This window comes from Camelus dromedarius, chromosome 10 (genome assembly GCF_036321535.1).
Source record: "Camelus dromedarius isolate mCamDro1 chromosome 10, mCamDro1.pat, whole genome shotgun sequence".
NCBI lineage: Eukaryota > Metazoa > Chordata > Mammalia > Artiodactyla > Camelidae > Camelus > Camelus dromedarius.
This window is the reverse complement of record NC_087445.1, coordinates 23,084,848-23,109,003: the sequence shown is the minus strand read 5'-3', so window position 1 is coordinate 23,109,003 and position 24,156 is coordinate 23,084,848. Positions and strand designations below refer to the sequence as shown.

General features: G+C 34.9%; 1 protein-coding gene across 1 annotated transcript in view; it reads left to right on the top strand.

The window, feature by feature from the left end:
• The window catches only part of CCDC171 (coiled-coil domain containing 171), a 319,953-nt gene that overhangs the window by 93,539 nt on the left and 202,258 nt on the right, over positions 1 to 24,156 (top strand). Inside the window, exons 12-16 of the mRNA XM_031449678.2 lie at positions 10,146 to 10,252; positions 12,012 to 12,101; positions 13,136 to 13,336; positions 15,886 to 16,053; positions 17,588 to 17,776. Of these exons, the coding sequence (XP_031305538.2) occupies positions 10,146 to 10,252; positions 12,012 to 12,101; positions 13,136 to 13,336; positions 15,886 to 16,053; positions 17,588 to 17,776 (755 nt within the window). The remainder of the gene's footprint in view (positions 1 to 10,145; positions 10,253 to 12,011; positions 12,102 to 13,135; positions 13,337 to 15,885; positions 16,054 to 17,587; positions 17,777 to 24,156) is intronic.

Here is a 24,156-nt window from a genome sequence, read left to right as displayed (position 1 = left end):
GGGTAATTCAAGGGTATATTTGTGTGTGTGTGCATATGTGCATGTGTATGATGTATTTTTATAAACACATATATATCCATAGTGAATATCTATATATCTATATCTATAGATGTATATATTTATCTATCTTCCAGAAAATGTCTATTTCAAATAGGGACCAATTCTTACTATGTGATGATAGTGCAGCCTTAGAATTTGTTACAAAATTACTTTAGTTATCTTGGAAAGGGCTTTCCAAAGAGCTCCTTTGTTTTGCAGTTATGGCAGGTAGTCATGGTGCTTTACTCCCTTTTATTACCTCTTCATACCTTTCAGTTCAGTGTATACTCTGGACCTAATTCCCATTTCAAGAAAAGCAAACCATGGTAGAAATTTAGAGGGATGATTACAAAATTGTTTTTTTTTACTTACTTTTTAAAATGGTATGAATGAAAAACTGTTGTTTTGAACAAATTTTAGTCCAGAGTTGACAATAGTTGCAAGGTGTTCTATTTCCTGTCTTCAGATTTCGTGGTCTTCTTCATGAAGAAATCTTTTGAAGCAAGACTAACTCATCAGTTTATCTTCATGTAGCAGATAGGGAGAAGTTTCAGTTAGTCTAAGACATTCGGGAATTAATTTACTTAGAGGATTTAACTTGATCTTTCACCAGAAATCAGTCTGTGACAGTTTGCACTTTGTTTCCTAATGTCTTCCATGCCTCCTCCCCGTCTTCTGCTTCTACCTTGCTCCTCTTCAGTCTCTTTCTCTGTAACTACCAGCATGATCATCTGAAATCCTAAGTTAGAGCATGTCATTCCTTTGCTCCAAACCTTACTGGGCTCTACATTCCATAAGAGTAGAAACTGAAGTGCTAGCAATGGCTTGCAAGACCCTGCATTGTCTGCCCCTATTTTTTATGACCCGTTTATACTACTGCTATCCCTGTCCCTCCAGTGTTTGGGCCTCTCTTGCCTCCTGCTATTTCTTGAACATACCAAACATGCTCTTATTGGCCATCGCTTCTACCTGGAGAGTTCCTTACCTAGATATATCGACATAGATCTCTTTCTTATCTTCCTTGAATCCATGCTCAAATCTCACCTTCTCTGTGAAGCTTATCTGCTCACTACCCATCCTCATACCTCTTGCCCAACTACTGCTCTCCCTTTTCCACTCTACATTTTTCTCCCATGGCACTTATTGCTGTCCAGCATTTTAACAGACTGTGTGGTGTGTTTATTTTTATATCTGTGTTGTAAAGATTCTCCAGAGAAACAGATTCAATAAGAGAAGTACACACACACACACACACACACACACACACACGAGATCTGTTATAGGAATTGGCTCATGTGATTATGGAGGATAAGAAATCTCATAATCCGTCATCTGTAAGCTGAAGAACCAGGAAAGCCGGCAGTATAATTTAGTCTGAGTCCAAAGGGCTGAGAACCTGGGGTCCATAGTAAAAGTTCTGTAGTCCAAAGGCCCAAGTCTAAGGACAGGAGAAGATGGAAGTCCCAGCTTAAGAAAAAAGAGAATTTTCCCTTATGCCTTTTTGTTCTATTGGGGTGGGAGGAGGAGGGGCCTAGGAACTGGGGGTGGGTGGGTAAGGGAGGGCAGTGCATGGGATATTGCCCACCCGTATTGGTGAGGGCAGATCTTTACTCAGTCTACTGATACAAATGCTCATCAATTCCAGAAACAGTCTCACAGACACGTCTAGAAATATTGTTCTGCCATCTATCTGATCATCCTTTAACCCAGTTAAGTAGACACGTAAAATTAACTCTCACAATATCCAAGCTCTGTGAGGGCAAGGATCTTTGTCTCTTTTACTTAGCTAAAGGATTGTAAGCAGGTAGAATGATATTTTGCACAAAGCAGGCACTCAAATATTTATTGAATATGAATAAATAAAAGCATGAATGAATTAATTTTGAAATTCTGTTTTATATATTTAATTTTTTGAGGGTATAAAGGTACTTATGGAATCTCTTTCCAAATTATAGCAGCCCTTTGGGTAGTAATCCATAAGAAGTCACTGGAAAGATTGACTTTCCATCTTTCCTGGAAAGATGTACAATCCTTCATGGGTCATAGAAATGTTACCTTGATTGCCTACTGTTATTAAACAAGATAGCCTCTATTTACTTGATCAGGGACATTTATTTCCTATTTCTGAATTCTAGTTCCCCTGAAATTGGTGCACAATAGCTGCTCACATCTCATTTCTTTTCTGATGGAAATTCTTATAGTAGGGTGTGTATGGGGAAAATCCTTTCCCACTTTTGAACCCATGTAGTCTCTCTGCCTCAAGTGCTTTTTCTAACACAGTTTCACCTCTGCCTGAGGATGTTAGCAAACATATAGAATGTGACTTTTCCTTCATTAGGTTCATGAAACAAAGTTTTTCTTCTATCTCAATCTTGGATCCTCCTCAGGGTGTTTGACTTTTGCGTTGACTGTGACAGAACCCTCCAACCTTGTTTAACCTTTCCTTCCTTGAGGAAATCATTTGTAATAATACTCCAGAGGTATTCTTTTTCTTTCTACTGGAGAAGTTGAAGGACCCTAGGAAATAATAGCAACAGCATTCAGTGCCTTTAAGCATGTATATGCTTTGCCTTTAAGCCCAATTCCTCACCCAGGAATTGGGCATCTCAGGTACTGCTCTTAGAAAATCAGAACAAATGGTACTTTTCATCTCCTCTTTCCTTTACTTTCTTAGTAAAGGATTATTGCCTACATCTATTATCTTCTTGAGAATTTTAATTGTCCTTGTGAACCACATGGCTGTTACCTTTTTATCTAGAGTTTCATGGGTTACTGAGAAGCTGAGGATGCCTAGAAGGGCAGCATACTGGTCTCCTTTTGTGTCATCTCTCTTGCTTCCTCACCTCCTAATTCACTGAGGTTTGCAAACCAAGCTCGTCTTACTTCATCAAGCTCATAGCTTTGATTTGTGAAATACAAGGGAGTGACTTGACTAAGCAGGCTCAACATTTCTAATAGGATCATTAATTAATCACATGATTATGGAGGCTGAGAAATCCAAGATCTGCGCTTGGCAAGCTGGAGACCCTGGAGAGCCAGTCTGACTCTGAAGGCCTGAGAAACAGGAGAGCTGATGGTGTAAGTTCCAGTCTGAGTCTGAGTCCAAAGGCAAGAGAAGACCGATGTCCTCGCTTGAAGACTGTCAGGCAGAGAGAAAGAGTCCTTCCTTGCTCAGCCTTTTGTTCTATTTGGGCCTTCAGTGGGTTGGATGAAGCCCATCCAGTTTCAGTGGGTGATCTGCTTTACTCAGTCTGCTGAGTCAAATACTACTCTAATCCAGAAACATCCTCATAGGCACACCCGTAAATAATGTTTAAGTAAATATCTGGGCCCATAGCCCAGCCAAGTTTACACATAAAATTACCCATCACATCTTTTATTCTTACCCCCAGCCTCTCATAACCACCGTTCTACTTTCTGTTTCTATGAATTTGACTACTAAGGATACCTCATGTAAGGGAGGTGTGCATTATCTTTTTGTGATTGGCTTATTTTACTTAATATAATATTCATAAGGTTCATCCATGTTATAGCATATGACAAGAATTCCTTTCTTTTTTAGGCTGAATAATATTCCGTTGTATGTATATGTCACATTTTGTTTATCCATTCATCTGTTGATGGACCTTTGGGTTGCTTCCACTCTTGGCTATTGCAAATTGTGCTGCCTTGAACATGAATGTACAAATATCTCTTCTAGATCCTGCTTTCAGTTCTTTTGGGTATATACCCCAAAGTGGGATTGTTTGTCCATTAATTTTTATCATAGAACTTGAGTGTACTAATAGGTTCCCTGTGGGATGACCTGCATTCTAGACATACTGTTTCTTACCACCAATTTTCCTTGATAATCAAGACCAGTTGTCCTAGTATAGAAGAACCTTCTTTGCTCTTTGGTTTTCTGGCATGAAGAGCTCAGAAATGACCGGGTGACATTCTCTGCTTCCATTTTAATGGAACCATTGCTGTGTCCCATGGTGGAAACATTTCTCCCTTGAGAATTAAGACTTAGGCCAATAGAGTCCAGTTTCTAGGATAGGAAGCAGCCATTTCACTGGTGGATCTGAGATGTAATATGAGTCACTTCCATTTCCAACATTTGATTCCAGGACCTGTGAATCCTGACTATGAGAGAAACATACCGTATATTGATTGCTGACTCAGAGCACATACTATATTCTGGAATGTATTATTCTTGTCCCACAAAATATTGCCATCCAGCCAGTACCATGAATCTTCAAAAGGCCATTCTACTATTTTGTATGCCAGCTACTTCAGAGTGATGGGAGACATAGTAAAACCAGGTAATTCTATGAAAATGGGCCCATTTCCACACTTTATTTGCTATAAAATGAGTTCCTTGGTCAGAAGCAATGCTATATGGAATGCATAATGGTTAATAAGTTATTTTATAAATTCAGGGATGATAATTTTAGCAGAAATATTACAGTTAGGAAAGGAAAATCTTTTTCTAGAACAAGTGTCTACCTAAGGAAGAATGAAGATTGTGAATTCCATGATAGAAGTGACTTAGTATAGTCAGCTTGCCACCGGGTGCCTGGCTGGTGCCTCTAGAGAGTGGTTCCATATCATGGATTCAGTGTTTGTCTTTGCTGTTGATGAATTTGGCACTCAACCGGAGTTGTTATCCTGTCAGTCTTGGTGAATGGAAGTCTGTGTTCCTGAGCCCATGTATTATCTCCATTCTTGCTGCCATGACTCCTATGTTATAAGGACATCAAAGATGAATAAGGACAAAAGTGGGAAAACATGCTAGATGACACCCACAGAATAGTTCATCTTGTCTCCTGATTATTTATATCCTCTACTGAAGTTGACCTGGGCACAATACTCATTTTCAGGAGTCTGTCCACACACTCTTGCCCAGACCACCTTGTTGCTAGTTTTCCAATTATGTTCTTTTCAAGTCTCTGACCATTCAGCCAAACCATTAGCTACTACCCCCAAATTAGTGCATATTTTTACCCTTGGTCATCTCTCATTCCAGACAAAATCAAAGTTGTGTTCCATTACTTGAAGTTCTGCATACTGGGAGGATTTTGCTTCACCAGTGTCTTTCAAGGCCATCCTTGAGTTGGGCTGTTGTGCCGCAGCTGTCAGTGTATGAGTAGTATCAGCATATCATACAGAAACATCTAAGTAACAAGCCTATTTTTCCCCCATTAGTCAACCGGTCATAGGGGCTTTCCACAGTCCAGGATGTGGGTTAAGAGAAGCAATGTAACAAGAATAGGGTTCTTAGGAATCTGGACTACTTGCTCATGTAACTTACTTGTACCTTCAGGACTTGTTTGAACCCAGTTTTGTATATACCACTATAACTTGAGGATAGAGTACTATTGTACTTGCCCAAATTTATGGGTTGTGGATTGGACAATAACCATTTTATGATGGGCAACTCAGGTCACATGCTAAATTTGTGGGCATAAATGTCATATTTGCTGAGGACCAGTAGCAAGTCTAAAGCTGATTTTCAAGAGGAGAATAGTTATTTGTAGAAGATGGCTTTCTTTGTTCCAACATCCTAAACGTTTACACTGTGATTCACCTATAAAGACCTGCCAAACTTGACCTGCTGAACTTGAGCAGTCAGAATATCATCATCTTGGTAGAGAAGCAAGTGGAACATGTGATGTCTTCCAGAATGGAGAGTTGATCAAAATTTCTACAGACTAGATTATGCTAGAGTTGATACAGCTCTGAGACCGGGCCATGAAGGAAGATTGCTGGCCCTGCCAGCGGAAAGAAACTGTCTTGGTGATTTTTACTAAAAGGAAAGAAGAAATAGCTTCATTCCAGTTGCTAGGAAATGTATTGATTTGCTCCAACAATGAAACTACATCTTTAACTGCAGCTGCAACTGGAGTCACATGTGATTATGCTTATAGTAATTCACTATCATTCCTTAAGCTCTGTATTCTGCACTGGGCAGATAGATGAGTTGAATGCTGATGTGGGTGGAATCACCACCCCTTTATTTTTCACATCCTTAACAGAGGCACTAATCTCTGCAATGTCTCCAGGAATGTGGGCATTACTTTTGATTTACTATTTTGGTAGGTAAAAGTTTTGGTTACTTCCACTTGCTTTTCTTCTGTTTTGTTTTCCTCTGTAAATCCCTCACTCCATAAGTCAAGTAACTAATACTGATTTGCTCATTGTGCCAGTTTCTGCATTTGTCTTTTATAACAGTGCATTCCAAACTGGGGAAATAACTATGAGGTGAATTCAGGTATCTACTGAACCCACTGGAGATAGACCTTAGCTAAAAATGACCTCTGTAAGCTCTTACTCTAACTAGTGAACTACAATAGCATATTAGGTCTCCAGAAATTAGTGTCACTTCAGGTCCAGTGTCCTGTTATCCATGGTAAGTGTGAGTAACTCCCCTTCCCCAGAGCATGGTCATCTTGGTAAATGGTTGCAAGTTTCTTTGAGGAAGGCTAGGAAGATTTACAGTGTGGTCTTTTGGCAGTCCGATCATTTTGCTAAAGAGCACCCATCCTCTTTATTCACGGGCCACTAGGTCTGTGAACTAGCTCAGGTCTGAGAATTGGTTGAGGGCCAAGACTCTTTTGTGTTGATTTCACTCCTACTTCTGGTAATCAAACCTAGAGCTTTTCTACTTATACAGATCAGGTAACATTTAAGTGAGTGCTAATCTATTTTAGTCCTAGGAACACCATGATCAGTTAGCCAATGCCATCAATCTCTGTGGGTAAAGCCATTTTGTTTATTGCTTTGAGTTCACTGCCCCTTATGATAACCATGTCCATCTTATCTCTGGAAGTTAAGTGCTACACTTGGCCTTGGTCACCTGAGACCCCTGCATCCTCATTGACTTCAGGGAACCCAGCTTGATGGCACCATTTCCCACTGTTATCCATGGATTTCTAGCTACATGGCATAGAATCTTACCAAGGCACACAGAGCTCATCAGGGATGCAGGGACTCCCCTCACACCAACACATTTCTCCAACCTTGGCAAAGGAAGTAGTTTTTGGAGTCTTTCTGGGGACATAGGAGGTGGGTGAGCAGGACTTAAATAATAAATACTGTCCATATGTTAAAAAAGTTATGAGCCATTTTCCTTAAAAACTCCAGAATGGGCATCAATGTTTGCAAGATAATGAAGTTGTTTGTTTATGATCTCAGTGAATAAGACAAATTAATATACAGAATGTAGCCTGAGTTTAAAAAGTATAACTGCCAATGAAATACTTACATTTAGTGCTTTTAGAATGAGAAAGGAATTTCTTAGTCATCAGTGTATTAAATGTTTAGATTGTTGTCAGGTAAAAACCCATTTGAATATTACTTTCTGTGTTTTATTACATAATTAAAAATCAACATTAAACAACAGGGTTTTGTTTTCTTTATTTCCTGTTTGATGAATGTGACTACTCATGTTCTGTAACAGATACTTTTTTCCCAAAAAAAAGCTCAGTCTTTTGTTTTATATTCTCTGTCCATTATTTCTTCGTAATTGAGGTCTTGCAGGATACTGAAGTAAATAAGAGAATGGTTGCCAAGCTGGAGGAAATAGACTCACCTCATTCTTAACAACTTACTGCTTTTTCTGCGGAACTCTAGGTTACTGAGATAATAACACCAGCTTGAAAAGGAATGGTTTATTTGAGTCATGTAAAAATATTTAGTTTTTCACATTATCTAAAAGGGAACATTTAAATAGACAGTTTGGAACCTTTTCTTCTACTTCACTCCCTCCTCTGACTTGGCTACTAATTCAAAGAAAAGATTTGCCAAGGTATACCCAGAGTTGAAACTACTTGAAAGTGAGAGAAAGGCTGAAACAGGCAGCGGTGATGTGAAAGGACAGACTGGCCCACATGTACAGACACACATGTGTAAAGACAGGGGCAGGAAACCCAGATTTTGAGTTGGTGTAATTAAGGTATAAATATTCCTGACACATTCTGTTCTTCATTTAGACTTTGACTTTTGAAAAGCCATTTATGACTACTGTACTGTTCAAATTTTTTTTATACTGCTCTTTATCTGTGAGTTTTTAGACCTTCTTCTGATAGGATAGTTTTAATAGTTTATTGTTTTTTGGACTATAGTGCAATGATTAGGATATTGTTAGGCTAAATCGAATTAGTCAGTAAGGTCATGGGTCCTGAGTGACCCTTTCTTTTTATTTGTAAGCATTTTGTCATATTATGGGACCAGTAAGTATTTCTTTTCATAATGGATATGGGTGGGACATAAAGCATACTTTGTGCTTGAGCTGAACTTTATTGTATAAGCATTTTCAGGCAAAGAAACTTTATTTTATTTAGAATATAGCATGTGCATGGATCAGTAAGGAGAGAGCATTTTGTCCCCTTATCCCTCAACGCCCATTTTAAGATGCTTTTATTCTTCTGGATTTCTAAGAGGAAGTTTTCTTCCTTATTGTATAAGCTAGCAGATTTCCCGAGTGTCCTTGAATGATTTATTCATTGCCTACTTGTAGCAAAAGAAAAGAATTATATATTACATTTTTTTTATCTTGTGCAAGAAAGCAATTAAAAAATATATTTGGTAAGACCTTTAATAAAATTTTTAATGGGTTGTCTTTCCAACTCATAGTCTTTACAAAGAGTACTGTCTTCTCCATTTTCATGGCTTAGAGCCCTATCTTTTTTTTACCCCCTACCTGGGATATGTGTTGTTTCCATATTACTTTTGCTTTTTAAATTAATTATTATTCTCTGTCTAAGAAAATCTTAGGTGTACCCATACTTAAGATAATGTTTAAATTATACCTTGGTGAATGTAATACATTTACTAATAATACTTTGTCCAGAATTAAAACTTTAATTATCACTAGTACTCTGAGATGAATAGAGTTGGTCTATAATTAACCATGCTGTTTTGATTAACCAAAGATCTTTTTCCACTTTCTTCATTCTTTCTTTCCTTTATCACTGCTTCCTTCTCTCCTCCCTACAAAGTTCCAGCAATTGAATGCTTGAAGAATGGGTGAATGATCTTATGTAATTATTTCCGTACTACCTCACCTTCTCTTTTTAGACTGTAAACTCTATGAGAACAGACTGCACCATTCTTGTTCACCTCCATGTGCCAAATGCAGGATTAGTACATAGTAGGAATTCATTAATTTAGTTGAATGAATGAATCAATGAGTAGTAAAACTTGTATTGTGAATGCTTTTAAAAATTACCTTTGTTGAAAATATTTTTCTTATCTATATTAATGTTTAGATTGTAAACTATGATGGGGAGAAATTATAATAGAAAAAAATATTTTTAGTAAGTTTTAAAATTTGCTACTTATTTTTTAACAGGTACAGAGTAGTTTAATAAGCAATCAGTTTAAAGTAGTTTTTGAAACTAAACTTTTGATTGTTTTGGATTAATGTTTAAAACTATATTTGGCCATGTGACCTTGATTAGCTCAACTAACTTATGGCCCAGCAAAATTAAAATAGTTTGAGGGCATAATATGGAAATACTCATATTTTTACAGTGAGTATCAGTTTTAAGGGTTTTAATTGAAACATGATGTGGGCCTGTGTAGATAATAGCATTTTTATTATTTCAAATTGTAACTTGAGAATTGTAAGGATTGGAGAATATTATTTCCAAGCATAACAGAAAATTATGTGCTCTTGGGTTCAGAAATCATTATTTAAGCAAGATAGGCCTGATTGATCAGAAACACAAGGACCAAGGTAAGCGTATGTAACTCCCCAAAACAATGTTAGTATAGACTGTTCATTTAATTCTTGGACAACAGGTGGGTTCAAGTACTTTGGGTACTTTGGACATAGGGAAAGAAAAAAAAAGAGCTCACTACTAACTACAAGGTGGGCCTTGTTAAGGTACAGAGTAGCCATAAATTTGAACTTGATATATTGTGAACTTTCTTTGACCACTTGTTTGGAAAAGCTATTAATACTTGGCTATATAGTAGTTTACCTTGGAGAATAAGATTCTGCTCAGTGTATCATGCTGTCTTTTCACCTCTATCTAATTGTAATATCTCTGTTACTGTTTGCTTAGCTTTTGTCTCTTTGTGCCTTTAACGGTATATTTTCATCCTGTATTTTCCTCTAGGCATCCACAAGGACAAAGATAAACCTCCCAGCTTCTCTGTTGTCCTTGAGACTTTGCGGCGTACCTTGACAGATTACCAGAACAAGCTGGAAGATGCATCTAATGAGGTAACACTTGCACTGTTTGGCTCCACACACATAGCCTTCGGCCTGCAGCAGTACGTATTACTTGCTTGTTACAGAGGTCAAAAATATTGGGAATGTTGATTTGACAGCTTCACAGACACAAAAAATAATAAGTTGCTGTCACTGTTTTTTCTTTAAGTGTGGCCTATAGTTGTGTCTCACTTATGGTTTTGTAACTCTTCTGTTACACTATTATTTTCAAAATTATAAAGACTCTGTTACTTCTTGGTCTTCATAAATTTATCTATTTTAATTTAATAAAAAACTGTGAAACTCACTTAGTTAATGCATGTTATATTTAAATAAGTTTTTATGAAATTTGGAATAGATAGTAGAAATTTAGATTTTGTCAGTATTTTGTGTTAAGAATTCTATAAATTGTAGAAGTCTTAATAAGAAAGAGAAAAGTTGGTTTTCATTCTCTAATGGGAGTAACGTGTTGTTAGAAGTTTTTAAAAATGAATATCTGTTTGGTGTAGCCTGAAGGTTCTTAGTTTCCTGACTGAGAAAGCTTGTGCTTCTATTTATCTTCTCTTATGTATTGTTTAATTTGTGGGTTGATAACTTTCTTGGGTATTAAAATGTTTTATGAATTTGTGCTTTAAAAATTGAAGAGTTTGTTTAGTTGCATCTTGTCAAATTAGAGAATATGAAATAGCTACATTAAATACAATTAGTTAGCAAAACAACAAGCAATTGTTCCTACCAAAGAAAGACAAGCCACATAGCATGGAATTTAGTGTTTACCTGTCTATTTATCTGTTTCTTTCATGTAATACAAAGGCCATGAAACCCTTATATTTCGCATTTCAGAAGAGTCTTACTTTACTTTAGTTTCCTATGGTGAACAAAGAAGAAAAAGTGAGTCTTCTTAATACTGTCTGTAATTGTTCAAACGGTATAAAAAAAAGTGACCACTGAAATAATTAAAGTTCTATAAAGAACAAACACTGCTAAGTCTTTCCCAGTGAGACAAGACAACCTGTACTGTTAGTAGTTTATGAAACTCTTCTGAGGCCTAGGTCTGGAAGCTGCAGGGTAACTAGGAACATATTACCCACAGCGAATTGTTATTTGGGAGGATGAATGTCACATGATCCTCAGCGCAGTTGAAAAGTCGACTCAGCAGGCTTTGGCTTAGTAATGCGCTTTGTTGTGAACCAGTGCCAGAGACAGCAGTGGGGAGACCAAGGGGGTGGCTGCAAAGAAAGCAAAAAGAGCAGTCTGACAGAAAGAAGAATGAACTGTCAAAGAAAATAAATCACAAGCGGAGCAGGACCAACTGATGACCTGCCACAAGCCTTCCCAGTAGGACTGCACGTGACCGATCCTGAAGTTGTCATATGGAGAGAGAGACCAGTGAATACCCTCATGATGTAAAAAGAACAGTCTTCTGCCCTGTCCTTTTTTCTTTCTGTGTAGATGCCACTGCTTCTGGCAATTTGGTCCAGTAGGATTTTAAGAATAAAGTTGTATTTGTTTATAGTAAGAATGAAATCCTTTATCCAGACATCTAGTAAAAACACAATAACACCACTGACATTTTAAGCTCGAATGCCTTCTTTTCTTTTTAGGCCTGTGAACTCGTGACAGAAATTACATAGTTAACCAAAAGAAATAATTTTTTAAGACCCTTAATTACTATAAAATTTTTTTCTTTAAGTAATTGCATTAAAAAACATTTAAAGATTAGCCATCCATGAAAAATACCTTAAAAGTTTCTTACATTTTCTTTTATCAGCTAAGCAGCATGAGTAATGCTAAGGAAAAGGCATCTAATGAACTTGATTCTACCAAACAGAAGATAGAATCTCACACTAAAAATATAAAGGTATTGTAGTTTAGAGTAACTTTTTCCTTTTGTATTAAGAAACAAATATAATTATTTTGGGACTATTTTAAAGTAGATATATCTAGAAATATATCTTTCTATTTTTATTAAGTATGTTTAGGTATAATTAAAAATTTTTTTTATTATTGATCAAAGTAAGAAGAATGTTTTTTTCATTAAAAAATAAAACTTGATTGGAAATTGTTTTGGTTAAAGGAGAAATTCACTTCCCAGGTTTAATTATAATACCATAGATTCAGAAAATGATTTAAGATCTGATATCTAGCCTTCGATACATATTCAACATATTTTACATAAGCACATCAGTATTTGGAGTTAGTTTTCATCATTTTGGGGTGGAGCCATTCATTGTTTTTAGTACATCATGCCTAGTGATGGCTGAGACCACACCTGGCTAAGGTCTAGGACAACAGTTTATTTTATTTTTTGCACTGGTTTTATGTACTTCATCTTTGCAAAGTTACACTGAGGTAACTCTAAATTGAAATTTTTTGGTGTTGGTTCATGTTGAGTTTGCCATAGACATACTTGAATAGAATTTGTTAAGAGTAAGGAATAAGTAGTTCAGCAGAATTTTATGGCACATATTTGAAATTTCTGTTGGTATTTGGAATGTCATTGGGAAGTAAATGTTCTTATAGTAAATTTAAGAAATTTCTTTTTAAAACGTTACATGTTATTTAGAAGTTTTTGAGCTACCAAGTTGATTTTTTTATAGTGAGCTGAAAGGAAAAGTTTCAAAGTGCTTTATGGAACAAGTTATCTTATTAACATTTTATATTTAGATGTTAAAACATGACAAATTTTCTAATTTTTGAGCTAAAATTTTATACTTAGGAAATGCCTTCAATAATGTACCTTGATGTTTTAGTATTATAGTCACACACTTGGATTTGTGATTCTTTTATGTCAAAGCTTTGGAAGTCTTCATTATGTATTTTGTATTTGTTATCCCCCCCCACCCCTTTGTTGGCTGGCATTCATACAATCTCTTTATTTGGTGTCTCCAACAGGACCTTCAAGATAAACTGGCTGATGTCAATAAAGAGTTGAGTCATTTACGCACTAAATGTGCAGACAGAGAGGCTCTAATAAGCACTTTAAAAGTGGAACTACAAAACGTGCTGCACTGTTGGGAGAAGGAGAAGGTGCGAGCAGCCCAGTCTGAAAGTGAGCTGCAGAAGCTTTCCCAGACTTTTCATAAAGACACTGAGGTATTACCTGAGGCATGATGACTGTCAGGAAAGGCCTTGCACTAATCTCAGTTTTAGAAATTTACATCCATCAGGTGGCTATTTTTATTATTTGATTTAATTCAAAAAATTCTTCTGAGCCATTCTGAACTATTCATGCCAGTTGCAAAATCAGTTATTGCATTACTCTTGTATCATCCTATTTTGTGAGGGAAAGAAAATAGTTTAACTCTTTTATCATTTGTACAACTAGTTTTCTCTGACTGTTAGACCATCCTATCTTAAGCAGCTATGCTCCTAACAGTCCTGTTTGCCAATGACAAAGTTATTTTTTTATTTCAGTAGTTTTGTAATCTGGCCTGGTGGGAAGAATGTTTTTTGTAATCAGGAAGAATTGACTTGGATAGAGGTATTTCTATTTACAAACTGTGAAGACGGACAGGCCACTTAGCTTGGTCTCCACATCTTTGTTTCCTTTTGCAAAACAGGAATAGTATCTACTTTAATAGTCTCCTTACTCTTTATAATTATAGGATATTAATAAAAATTTAGAAAAATACAAATCCCACAAAATTAATGCCCTTGAGAGTTGCCTATCCATTTTAACTTATTAATGACTTCTTAAAATATTATGACAAACTTTTATATTCTGTATGAGCACGTGGGAGTGGAATTGTTATCTTATATTTTCTTTCACCCGTGGGATATAGAACTAGTCTAGCTAGAGTGGAGCTGGTTTATCTGAGCCGTCCTGCATATTGAGTCCATTACTCTAACAAATGCGAACATGAATGCCAAGAGGGTAGAAAGGAAACATTCTTTCCACTCTTCTTACAGTCTGGGATTTAAATTGTGTCCACATGAAGGGGCTGGAATTGTTCTACACATCAGATAGTGATTAAAGTAAAGGAAACTAGAAGCCTGACCGTATTGTAAAGTCAGCATGTCTACAGCATTGTGGTTGGGTTCAACATGTGTGAATTGATTTTGGATCTTGAGATTCACTTTTCACGCCAAATGGATAATTATTATGCATGGTTCATCACAGCCCAAGCAAAAAGGACATGATGGCGACACAATGAATCACCGTTTAGGATGAACTCCACTTTCTAAATGGGGGGGGGGGGGGGCGGGGCAGAGATTTTTAGTGCCTGAATAGTGTGTTTGATTAGTTTTATTTAATAAGATTTTTTTAAACATCTCAGCTTAGTCAGAAATGCAGAAGACATTGTTAATTGCTTTAAAAAAAGCATAGCATATTTATGAAGACTTTTCTGATATCCTAACTCAAGTTTGTGGATATAACTACATATTCAGAGTTTTTGGTTTTTAAATTGTTATATATTGGCATATAGAGAGATTTAAAGATACACATTTTTATATATATTGGAAAACTTTTACCACAGTCTCTAATTACAAAACCTTTACATATGCTTTATTCAGTTTTTCTTATCTGAAAGATTAGAATTCCTATTTTTTTCCTCTTAATTTTCTTCTTTTAAAAGTTTTCTTGCTGATCTATAAAAATATCTTGAGGGAACTTATTTTATCTACATAAAATGTTCATTTTGTAGCATCACAACTACCTTGTTTTGAGTTCCATTCTTTGGGACTTAATAGATGAAATAAATACCTTCTAAAGAGAGCCATTTGGCATTTTAGTCAGTAAACTCTCCTTGTGTGTTAAAGATGGGATCAACTTTTTACTGAATTCTACAGTATAGTGTTTCTAGGTCATTAAACAATGGATGGTTAGTTACAACAACAGCAATATAATTTTAAGGAACTTTTTTTTTGCATATTTCTAATTGGTTAGTTTTAAAAGTATGTCTTGGGCAGCTATGTTCATTTTTTTTTCGGACTGTTAACTTTGAAATATTTAAACACCTACATATGCCCAGTGTGCCAAATACAGTTTGAACTTCTAAGTGAAGAAAACAAAGGAGCCCATCTTCCATCTCTTTCATATCACTGTCTGCTTTGCCTAAGGGGCTTGGATAGATTTCCTATAAGTGGTAAGTAAACTGGAATCTCTGGAGAAGGAGGAAAGCTGGAGTAATTGTGTGCATGTAAAGTACATGTTGGTATAACTTTCGTCAGCTTTCAGAGTTGAGTAATGCTCTTCTCTTTATATTGTTTTTTTGACTTAAATGACATATTTTTTGACAAATGTAAATATGAAATTATAGAATTACCATATTAGACATCCAGTTAAAAGGGCTTACAAACCACTAGTCCAGATGCTTTATGTTACAGCTGAGAAAGATGAGGCCTGGAAAGGTGCTTACTCGAATCACGTCCTCAGTTGTAGCAAAACTGGTGTCAGAATCCAGGGCTTCTGGTTTCTAGACTTCAGATTTTGGTTTTGCAAACCAAGTGTAAGCAATTTCAAGTTTCTACCTCATGCTTTATTTTGAATGTGAAAATGTCACCAAGATAACAATATTCTGATACTTGAAAATTTGACTTCCTTTCCAGAATTTTTGAAATAAATTCTTCACTATGTGTATTATGTGTTTTACTTCTTACAGTGCTTATATACTGGAATTAATTTCTTTTTTTTCTCACAGGAGAAGCTAACCTTCCTTCATACCTTGTATCAGCACTTGATAGCAGGCTCTGTGCTCATAAAACAACCAGAAGGCATGCTGGATAAATTCTCTTGGTCTGAGCTTTGTGCAGTCTTGCAGGAGAATGTTGATGCCCTGATCGTAGACCTCAACAGGGCTAATGAGAAGGTAACTGTCCTCAGGCACCAGATACCTCTATTAAATCCAGTGACATTTGTCCACATCACAGTATCATTAAGAGGGGCTGACATTCATCTTATTTCAAAAAGAATTTGGGTGTTAATAATTCAATACCATTAATTATGGCTTGTCTACAACTCAGTTTGATGCCATTGCTGTGGGCATGTAAATGTGACTGAAGTCTGTATGAAGTCTCTAAGCTCCACTTTCTGTGCAGGACATGCTAATACTACTAGCCAGTATTAGCCACAGGGACCTAATTAAAACAAAATAAATTAATCTTACTGATGAAGCAATTCAAAGAACTTAGTCATTTACATTAATAAACCAACTCTTTATGTTAGCATAAAATAGAAACAAGATACAGTTATTCAAAAACATGATCTTAAAATTCTTTGCTCAGGAAATAATGAGTTGTTACTTTGAAAGCACTTAAAATTTAAAAATTTTGTTTATGACATTTCTTTTAATATAACAAACTGTATGTTACAAAACCCACCTAGTGCTTCAGAATGTAAGAAGGATATATTATAGGAGAAAACAGTAGACTTATGGTCTCTTTACCATAAGGAACTCAGTCTTTCAAAAAAAAAATCCCAAAAATCTCCTTTTGGTTATAGAAAATTAAAATGGCTTAGCAGTACAACATATTCCACTGTTAAAGGCATGATTCTTATCCCAGGTCTATTGAACTGGTCAGAACTATATTTACATGGTCTATATTCCAGATCTTAATTGCAGTGACATTTGCTGATAAGGGACAAAAAAGAGAAAAGCTATTCCTAAGTTTCTTTTTTAATCTTTTGAAATAATGAAAGAGCATCTCAGCTCAGTTTTAGAGTGAGAGCATTTTACCTCGTCCGATTGGCAATCACAGGCGCTGAGAATTAGGATTGAGGAAATGAAGAAATGAACTGTGAGAACTGGAAATGCTGTTCTTTATGGTGAATGTGTGTATCATGAGTTTGAAAATTACTGATAAGTGAGTACATGTATTAACCCTCTGTGATGGTATTGTGTTTTAATAGGTTTTCATAGTTTCAAAACATCATTAATTGTCATTACATGTTAGATGATGATGATTTTCTTTCCAGTGTTTTAATTGTGAAATAAAAAATGGTTGGAACATTCTGCTTTATTATATATAACATATTTGTAGATTTGTAAATCTCATTTAAATACTTCCTTTCACATTGAGATATCTGAATAGCTTGAGCTTTGGTTCTAGAAGTAAGAATATTCTAAATTTTGTCAGTAAAATTGATTATAGAACGAGTCACTTTACTAAAGAAAAAGAAAAGATTTGTCGTCTATACATACATGTGACACCATTTTCTGCTAAAATGTAATTTTGTCCTACTAGTTCCTATTCCTTAATTTCTTTGTTTTTGTTTTAACTTAAAATTTTTATATGATCTTAAGTGATAAAATATAGTAGGAAATTCTGAAATGGCTTTTGGGGGAGGTGATACAGAGGACTGGTTTGTGAACATCTCATTCTGTGTTGCATTTCTCCATTTAGATAAGTCATCTAGAGTACATCTGTAAAAACAAGTCTGATACAATGAGAGAGCTTCAGCAGACGCAGGAAGACACCTTTAACAAAGTGGCAGAGCAGATCAAAGCCCAGGAGAGCTGCTGGCACAAACAAAAGAAGGACCTGGAGCTGCAGTACTCGGAACTCCTCCTGGAGGTCCAGAGGAGGGCACAGGTATGCCACTTCCACAAAGAGCTTTAAAAATGGGATGCTCAGTCTTTAACTTTCCAGTACTTTCTCTTAGTACCAATGCCAAGTTGGTTGAAACTTCAGAGAACCACATGGAACTTGCTTGTTAGGTGCACACATATGGGATCAAGCAAACACACACACATACACACATCCACGTGTGTGTGTGCACGTGTGCGTGTGTGTGTGCACGTGTGCGCACGTGTGCATATTAAGAATTGTCTTTCACTTAAGTTTGGAAATGGATAGATTTCTGGTTAAAACATCTCAGAATGCATGGATCAGTTGAATACTAAAATTGTGTTTTCTTTATTTTAAAAATGAAGGTTAAGAAATTTTAGCAAAATATTGTCAGTTTTAGTGTAGATATACTTTGATCCAGCTTATTCCATTTGTAGGGGTTAACCATCATTTGGTTAAATGAACCATCATTTAAACTGATTTTGGGTTGAAATTTGTTATGCCTCCTAACATTGTGTAAGAATAGAGTTATAGTTGTGGACTCTGTTGCAAAACAATTGACTGTGAGATGTAATATATCTTCTATATTGGATTCAGTTGAGAACAGAAGTTATGGGTAGTTAATATAACCGTATTTTTTTTCTTATACAAATTATTGTCAACATACTTTATATTGTTAGCTGTCTTCCCTGCCAAATCAGGAGTGACAATGATAGTGTATACTTTTTTGGCATTGAATTTAATAGTAGGTCATTTGTTCTCAAGGCACCTAGGAACTGGAAGGTTATATGTTCTTCCCATGCTTGATTCAGTATTTAACCTCTTTATTTGGCCCACTCATGTTTACATTGGCAAGTCTTAATTTAAAAAAGAAACCATATTTGTTTGCCAGTAAGCAGTTTCAGATTGTCTAAAATAAGACTATGTTGTTGTCCCAAACATATGGGCCCTGTATTAATTTAAGCCTCTCTCTGAGTTTCAGTGAATTATTATGCTCTCTAAAAGTTGCCTTTTGTTCATTGTGTGCAGGATGCCATGTGATATGTTCTGCATTTTCTACTACTGAGGTAAAAGACCTAAACAGTTTAATTTTTTTGAAGGTATAGTGAACAGATCTTAAGTGTACAATTTGATGTTTTGATCAGTGTAAACACTCTATAACCATTACCCCATTTAAGACAAACATTTCCATTAGCCCAGAAAGTTCTCTTGTGCACTCTTCCCGTCATTTTCCACTCCCCGTAAGCAACATTGTTCTGATGCCTGTATCATAGATTACTTTCATTTGTTCTTGAATTTTCTCTCAATGGGCTCATTCAGTATATAGTCTTTGGTGGCTGGCTTATTACACCCAACTTATTTTTTCTTGATACTCATCCATGTTGTGTGTATTAGTAGTTCATTATTTTTTATGGTCAAGTAGTATTCCATTTTGAAAGTATACCATAGTTTGTGGTGAATTGATGGGTATTTGGGTTGTTTCCAGTTTGTGACTATTGTAAGTAAAATTGCTACAAACATTATTATTTAACTATTTTGTTGACATTTTTTCATTTCTCTTGGTTGAGAGTGTAATTACTAGGTCATAGGATAGGCATATATGTATAAAAAAAGCTATCAAACTTTTTACCAAAATGGTTGTATTATGTTATATTTCTACCATAAATGTATAAGAGTTTTCATTGTTCTACATCTTTTGCAAAATTTAGCATTGTTAGTCTTTTAAATTTTAGTCATTCTGGTTGTTTGAAAATGTATTTCATTGTGGTTCTAATTCACGTTTTCTTGGTAATTTATGATGTTGAACACTTTTCATGTTCTTATTGCATTTATATGTCTTTTGTGAAGTGTCTTTTAATATGTTTGTACATTTAAAACTTTGAGTTGTTTGTATTTGTATTATTGATTTGTAAAAGTTCCTTATAAATTCTGGATATAATTCCTTTGTCATATGTATGTACCACAGATATTTTCTTTCAATATTTCATTTGTCTTTTCATTTTTTAATGTTTCTTTTGATGACCTCATGTTTTAAAATTCTGATGAAGTTCAACTTACGAATCTTTTTCTCTTTTGACTATTTTTATGCAGTAAGCAATCTTTCTATACTGCAAGATTGAAAATAATCACCTATCATTTCTTCTAGGAGTTTTATAGTTTTAACTTTTATGTCTAGGTCTGTGATCCATCTCCAGTTAATTTTTGTGTCTGATGTTAGACACATTAGACCATTTATTCAAGACTTCACTTTTCTCATTGAGTAGCCCTAGTCCCCCCTGTGAAAAAACAACTTACTATATATGGGAACTGAAAGTTTGTTGCCCCCCTATAGTTTTGCCTTTTCCAGAATGTTATATAAATGGAATTATACAGTATGTAGCCTTTTGGGTCTTTCTTCACTTAACAAAATATGTTTGGGAATTGTTCACATCATTGCTTCTGAGAGTAGCTCACTCCTCTTTACAGCTGAGTAAAAAGGAGTGATCTTGGGCTGAGTAATATTCCATTTATCCAGATACTTGCTGATGGGCCTTTTGGTTGTTTTTTTTTTTTTTACAGTTATGATTAAAGGTGCTTTAAACATTCATAGATAGGTTTTTGTGTGATCATAAATTTTTATTTTTCTTGGGTAAATACTTAGGAGTCTGATTTGTGGGTTATATGGTAAGTATATATTTGACTTTATAAGAAACTGTCAGATTGTTTTCCCAAGTGACTGTACCATTTTGCCTTCTTAGTACTATGTGAGAGAATTCGAAGTGCTCTGCGTCTGTGCCAGCATGTGGTTTTATCATTTTTCCTTTTTCTTTTTAGCCATTCTAATAGGTGTGTAGTGGTATGTCATTGTGATTTTAATTTCTGTTTTCTCTAATTAATAATAATGTTGAGCATTTTTTCATTTGCTTATTCGCCATCTGAATATCTTCTTTGGTGAATTATCTGTTCATATCTTTTGCCTACTTTGTAACTAGGTTGCTTGTTTTGTTGCTGAATTTCAAGAGTTTTTTATATATTCTGGATGCAAGTGATTTGCAAGTATTCTCCCCTATTCTTTTAAATGTCCTTTTGCAGAGCAAATGTTTTAAGTTTTTATGAAGTCCAGTTTATCGATTTTTTCTTTTACGGATTGTGCTTTTAGTGTTGTATCTAAGACCTCTTTCTTTTAAGTTTGTACCCTTAAACACATCAGCCTTCTAAGCCCTAATCCTCATCACTTGGTAACCACTGTTTTATTCTTGGGTTTTTTTTTTTCTATGTTTGATTTTTTTTTTTAGATTCCATGTGTAAGTGATGTCATATAGTTGTCTTTTTCTGTCTGGCTTATCTTGCTTAGCATACTGTGTTCAAGATCCATTCATGTTATCACAAAAGGTAGGATATCCTCCTTTCTCATGGGTGTATAATATTCCATTGTGTATATATAACACTTTTTTTTTTTTTTACCCATTCATTTGTTGACAAGCATTTGGGTTGTTGCCATATTTTGGCTACTGTGAATAATGCCGCAGTAAACATGGAAGTACATACATCTCATTGAATTTCTGTTTTCACTTCTTTTGGGTATATTCCCAGAAGTGGATTTCTTGGATCATATGGTAGGTCTATTTTTAATTTTTAGAGGGACCTCTATATTGTTTTCCATAGTGGTTGGACTAATTTACATTCTCACCAAAAGTGTATAAAGATTTCACCAGCACCTATTGTCTCTTGTCTTCTTGATGATACCTGCCCTAACAGGTATGAGGTGATACCTCATTGTGGTTTTTATTTGCATTTCTCTTATGATCAGTCATGTTGAGCATCATCTGATGGGCCTATTGACCATATTGATATCCTCTTTGGAAAAATGGCTATTTAGCTCTTTTTCCCATTTTTTAATCTTTTTTTTTTTTTTTTTTTGCTATTAAGTTGTGTTAGTTCTTCATACATTTTGGATATTAACCCCTTATTGGATATATGGTTTGTAAAAATTTTCTACTGGTCTGCAGACTACCTTTTCATTTTGTTAATTGTTAATTTTGTAGCACTGAAGCTTTTGAGTTTGATGTAGTCCCATTTGTTGATTTTTGTTTGTAATGGTTATGCTTTTGGTGTCATATCCAAAATATCACTGCCAAGACCAATATCTTTGGGCTTCTTCCCTATGTTTTCTTTAGGAGTTTTATGGTATAGGTCTTATGTTTAAATCTTTGATCCATTTCAAGTTAATTTTTTGAGTGGTGTGAAATAGGCTTCTATTTTCATTGTTCTGCATGTATTTATCCAGTTTTCACAGCACCATTTGTTGAAGAGACTGTCCTTTCCCCACTGGGTATCCTTGGCTATCTTATTGACTGTTAGTTGGCTGTATATGTCACTTCCATTGGTCTAGTGTCTATTTTTGTGTCAGTGCCAAATTGTTTTCATTACTATGGCTTGTTGAAGCTATGATCATATATATAGAAAATCCCAGAGTCAATCAAAAAACTGTTGTAATTAACTGATGATTTTAGTAAAATAGCAGATTACAAAATACACTTACAGAAACTTGTGGCATTCCTTTACACTTAGGAAGCATTTGAAAAAGAAATTAAAAAAAAAATCCCATTCCCAATAGCATCAAAAACAATAAAATATTTAGGAATAAATTTAACCAGAGAAGTGAAAGATCTGGACAATGAAAACTACAAGACTTTGCTGAAAAAACTGAAGAAGACATAAACAAAGGGAAAGACATCCCTTGTTCATGAATTGGAAGAAGTAATATTGTTAACAATAACCATACAATCCAAAGCCATCTACAGGTTGGATAGAATCCCCATCAAAATACCAAAGGCATTCTTTACAGAAATAGAAGAAACAACTCTAAAATTGGTGTGGAACCATAAAAGACCCCAAACAGCCAAAAGTAATCCTGAGAAAAAAAGAACAAAATGGGAGGCATCACACTTCCTGAATTCAAACTGTCCTATCAGTATTTTGAACTCATTTTCTTTATTCTAAGTCATCAGGAAGGCATAGCAATTCACTTTCTGAAGTAAGGGAGTCAGTCATCACAAATGCTAATGTTTTAGGAGAAGCTCACTGAAGACTTTTCTCTGAAGAATGTGTAACTTCCTGGCTTTGATCCCTGGATATGCAAATTGAAAATATCATTTTCATTATTCCTAAAAGTACATTAATATTATATATTGGCACATTGCCTATATAATTTATGTACATATTTGAATTGTCATAAAATGTAATTGGATACACAACAGCAATTCATTTGGGTTTTATATTTCGTAAATTGATACTATGGTGCATATTACAGAACCTATAAATTTTTAGGAAATTTTACTATAATTAATTCTATATTTGTGCTTTTTTTCCCAAAGCTGCAATGCAAATAAAGATATTTTCATTTTATGTTATCTTATTTTCTTTTTTTTTAACATTACTTAATTTTCAGTTATGTTGATAAGGACCTGAGAGGGAAAAATCCACAATTTTGCATAGGATTGTTTGTTGTAGAGGATATTTGGTGTTAGATGAACATAGCCATTAATAGATGCCATCTGCTGGAAAACAAATGACTGATCTATAGAGCCATATGTTTAATGTTTGGTTATTGTAAAGAAGTGGTTAGTAAAAGACAGGTAGTTAAGTAAAAAACAATTTTGGGATATGAATTGCTTTTATCTGAAAAATATAGTTATTTGCAAGACTTTTGGATGTGTAAGCTTTAAAACAATTAGTGGAAAAGCTATTAGATTAATGAAACTTGTAGAACAGGAAGGTTGGTTTCAGATCATAGCATGTTTTTACCATTAGGTTAAATGTGCTAGCCACATGGTTGGGTAATTCTTGAATTTAAATACTTTGGAGCCTACATGTAAATATATCTCAAGCATCTATGTGTACTGAAGCATCTGGGCTGAGTGCCACATTACATTGCCTTACTAACTTTGTTTTTGTAATCTTAGTATTTATGTTTTTATTTCTTTTCTATCTGAAAAACATGAAATTAATGAAATGAGAACTTCCTTTCTAGAAGTAAAGATTTTTCACTGTCAGTTAAGTATGGTTAATCCTTGATATAATGTTTATGGTAAACACTTTTGGTTTATCTGACATTTTAGTGAAATCAAATGAGTTAAGAATGAACAAAAATCAAAAAAGCTTGGGTTTATCATAATATATTGCATTTTATTCCTCTTATATCACAGTATTAATAGTACTTTTGGCAAGAAATCTGAGTTAGTCATAAAACTGTCATTAGATGTTGAAAATTTTTTCTTTGAATTCCAAAAATATTCAAAAATAAAATGCAGCTTTGTTTATATTGTTGAAGATGATAGGGATACATGCCTTTCTGAGATGATTCCCAGAGACTTAGACACAATCCTGTGTGCACCGTGTTTGATGGACTGTGAGTTGGTGTG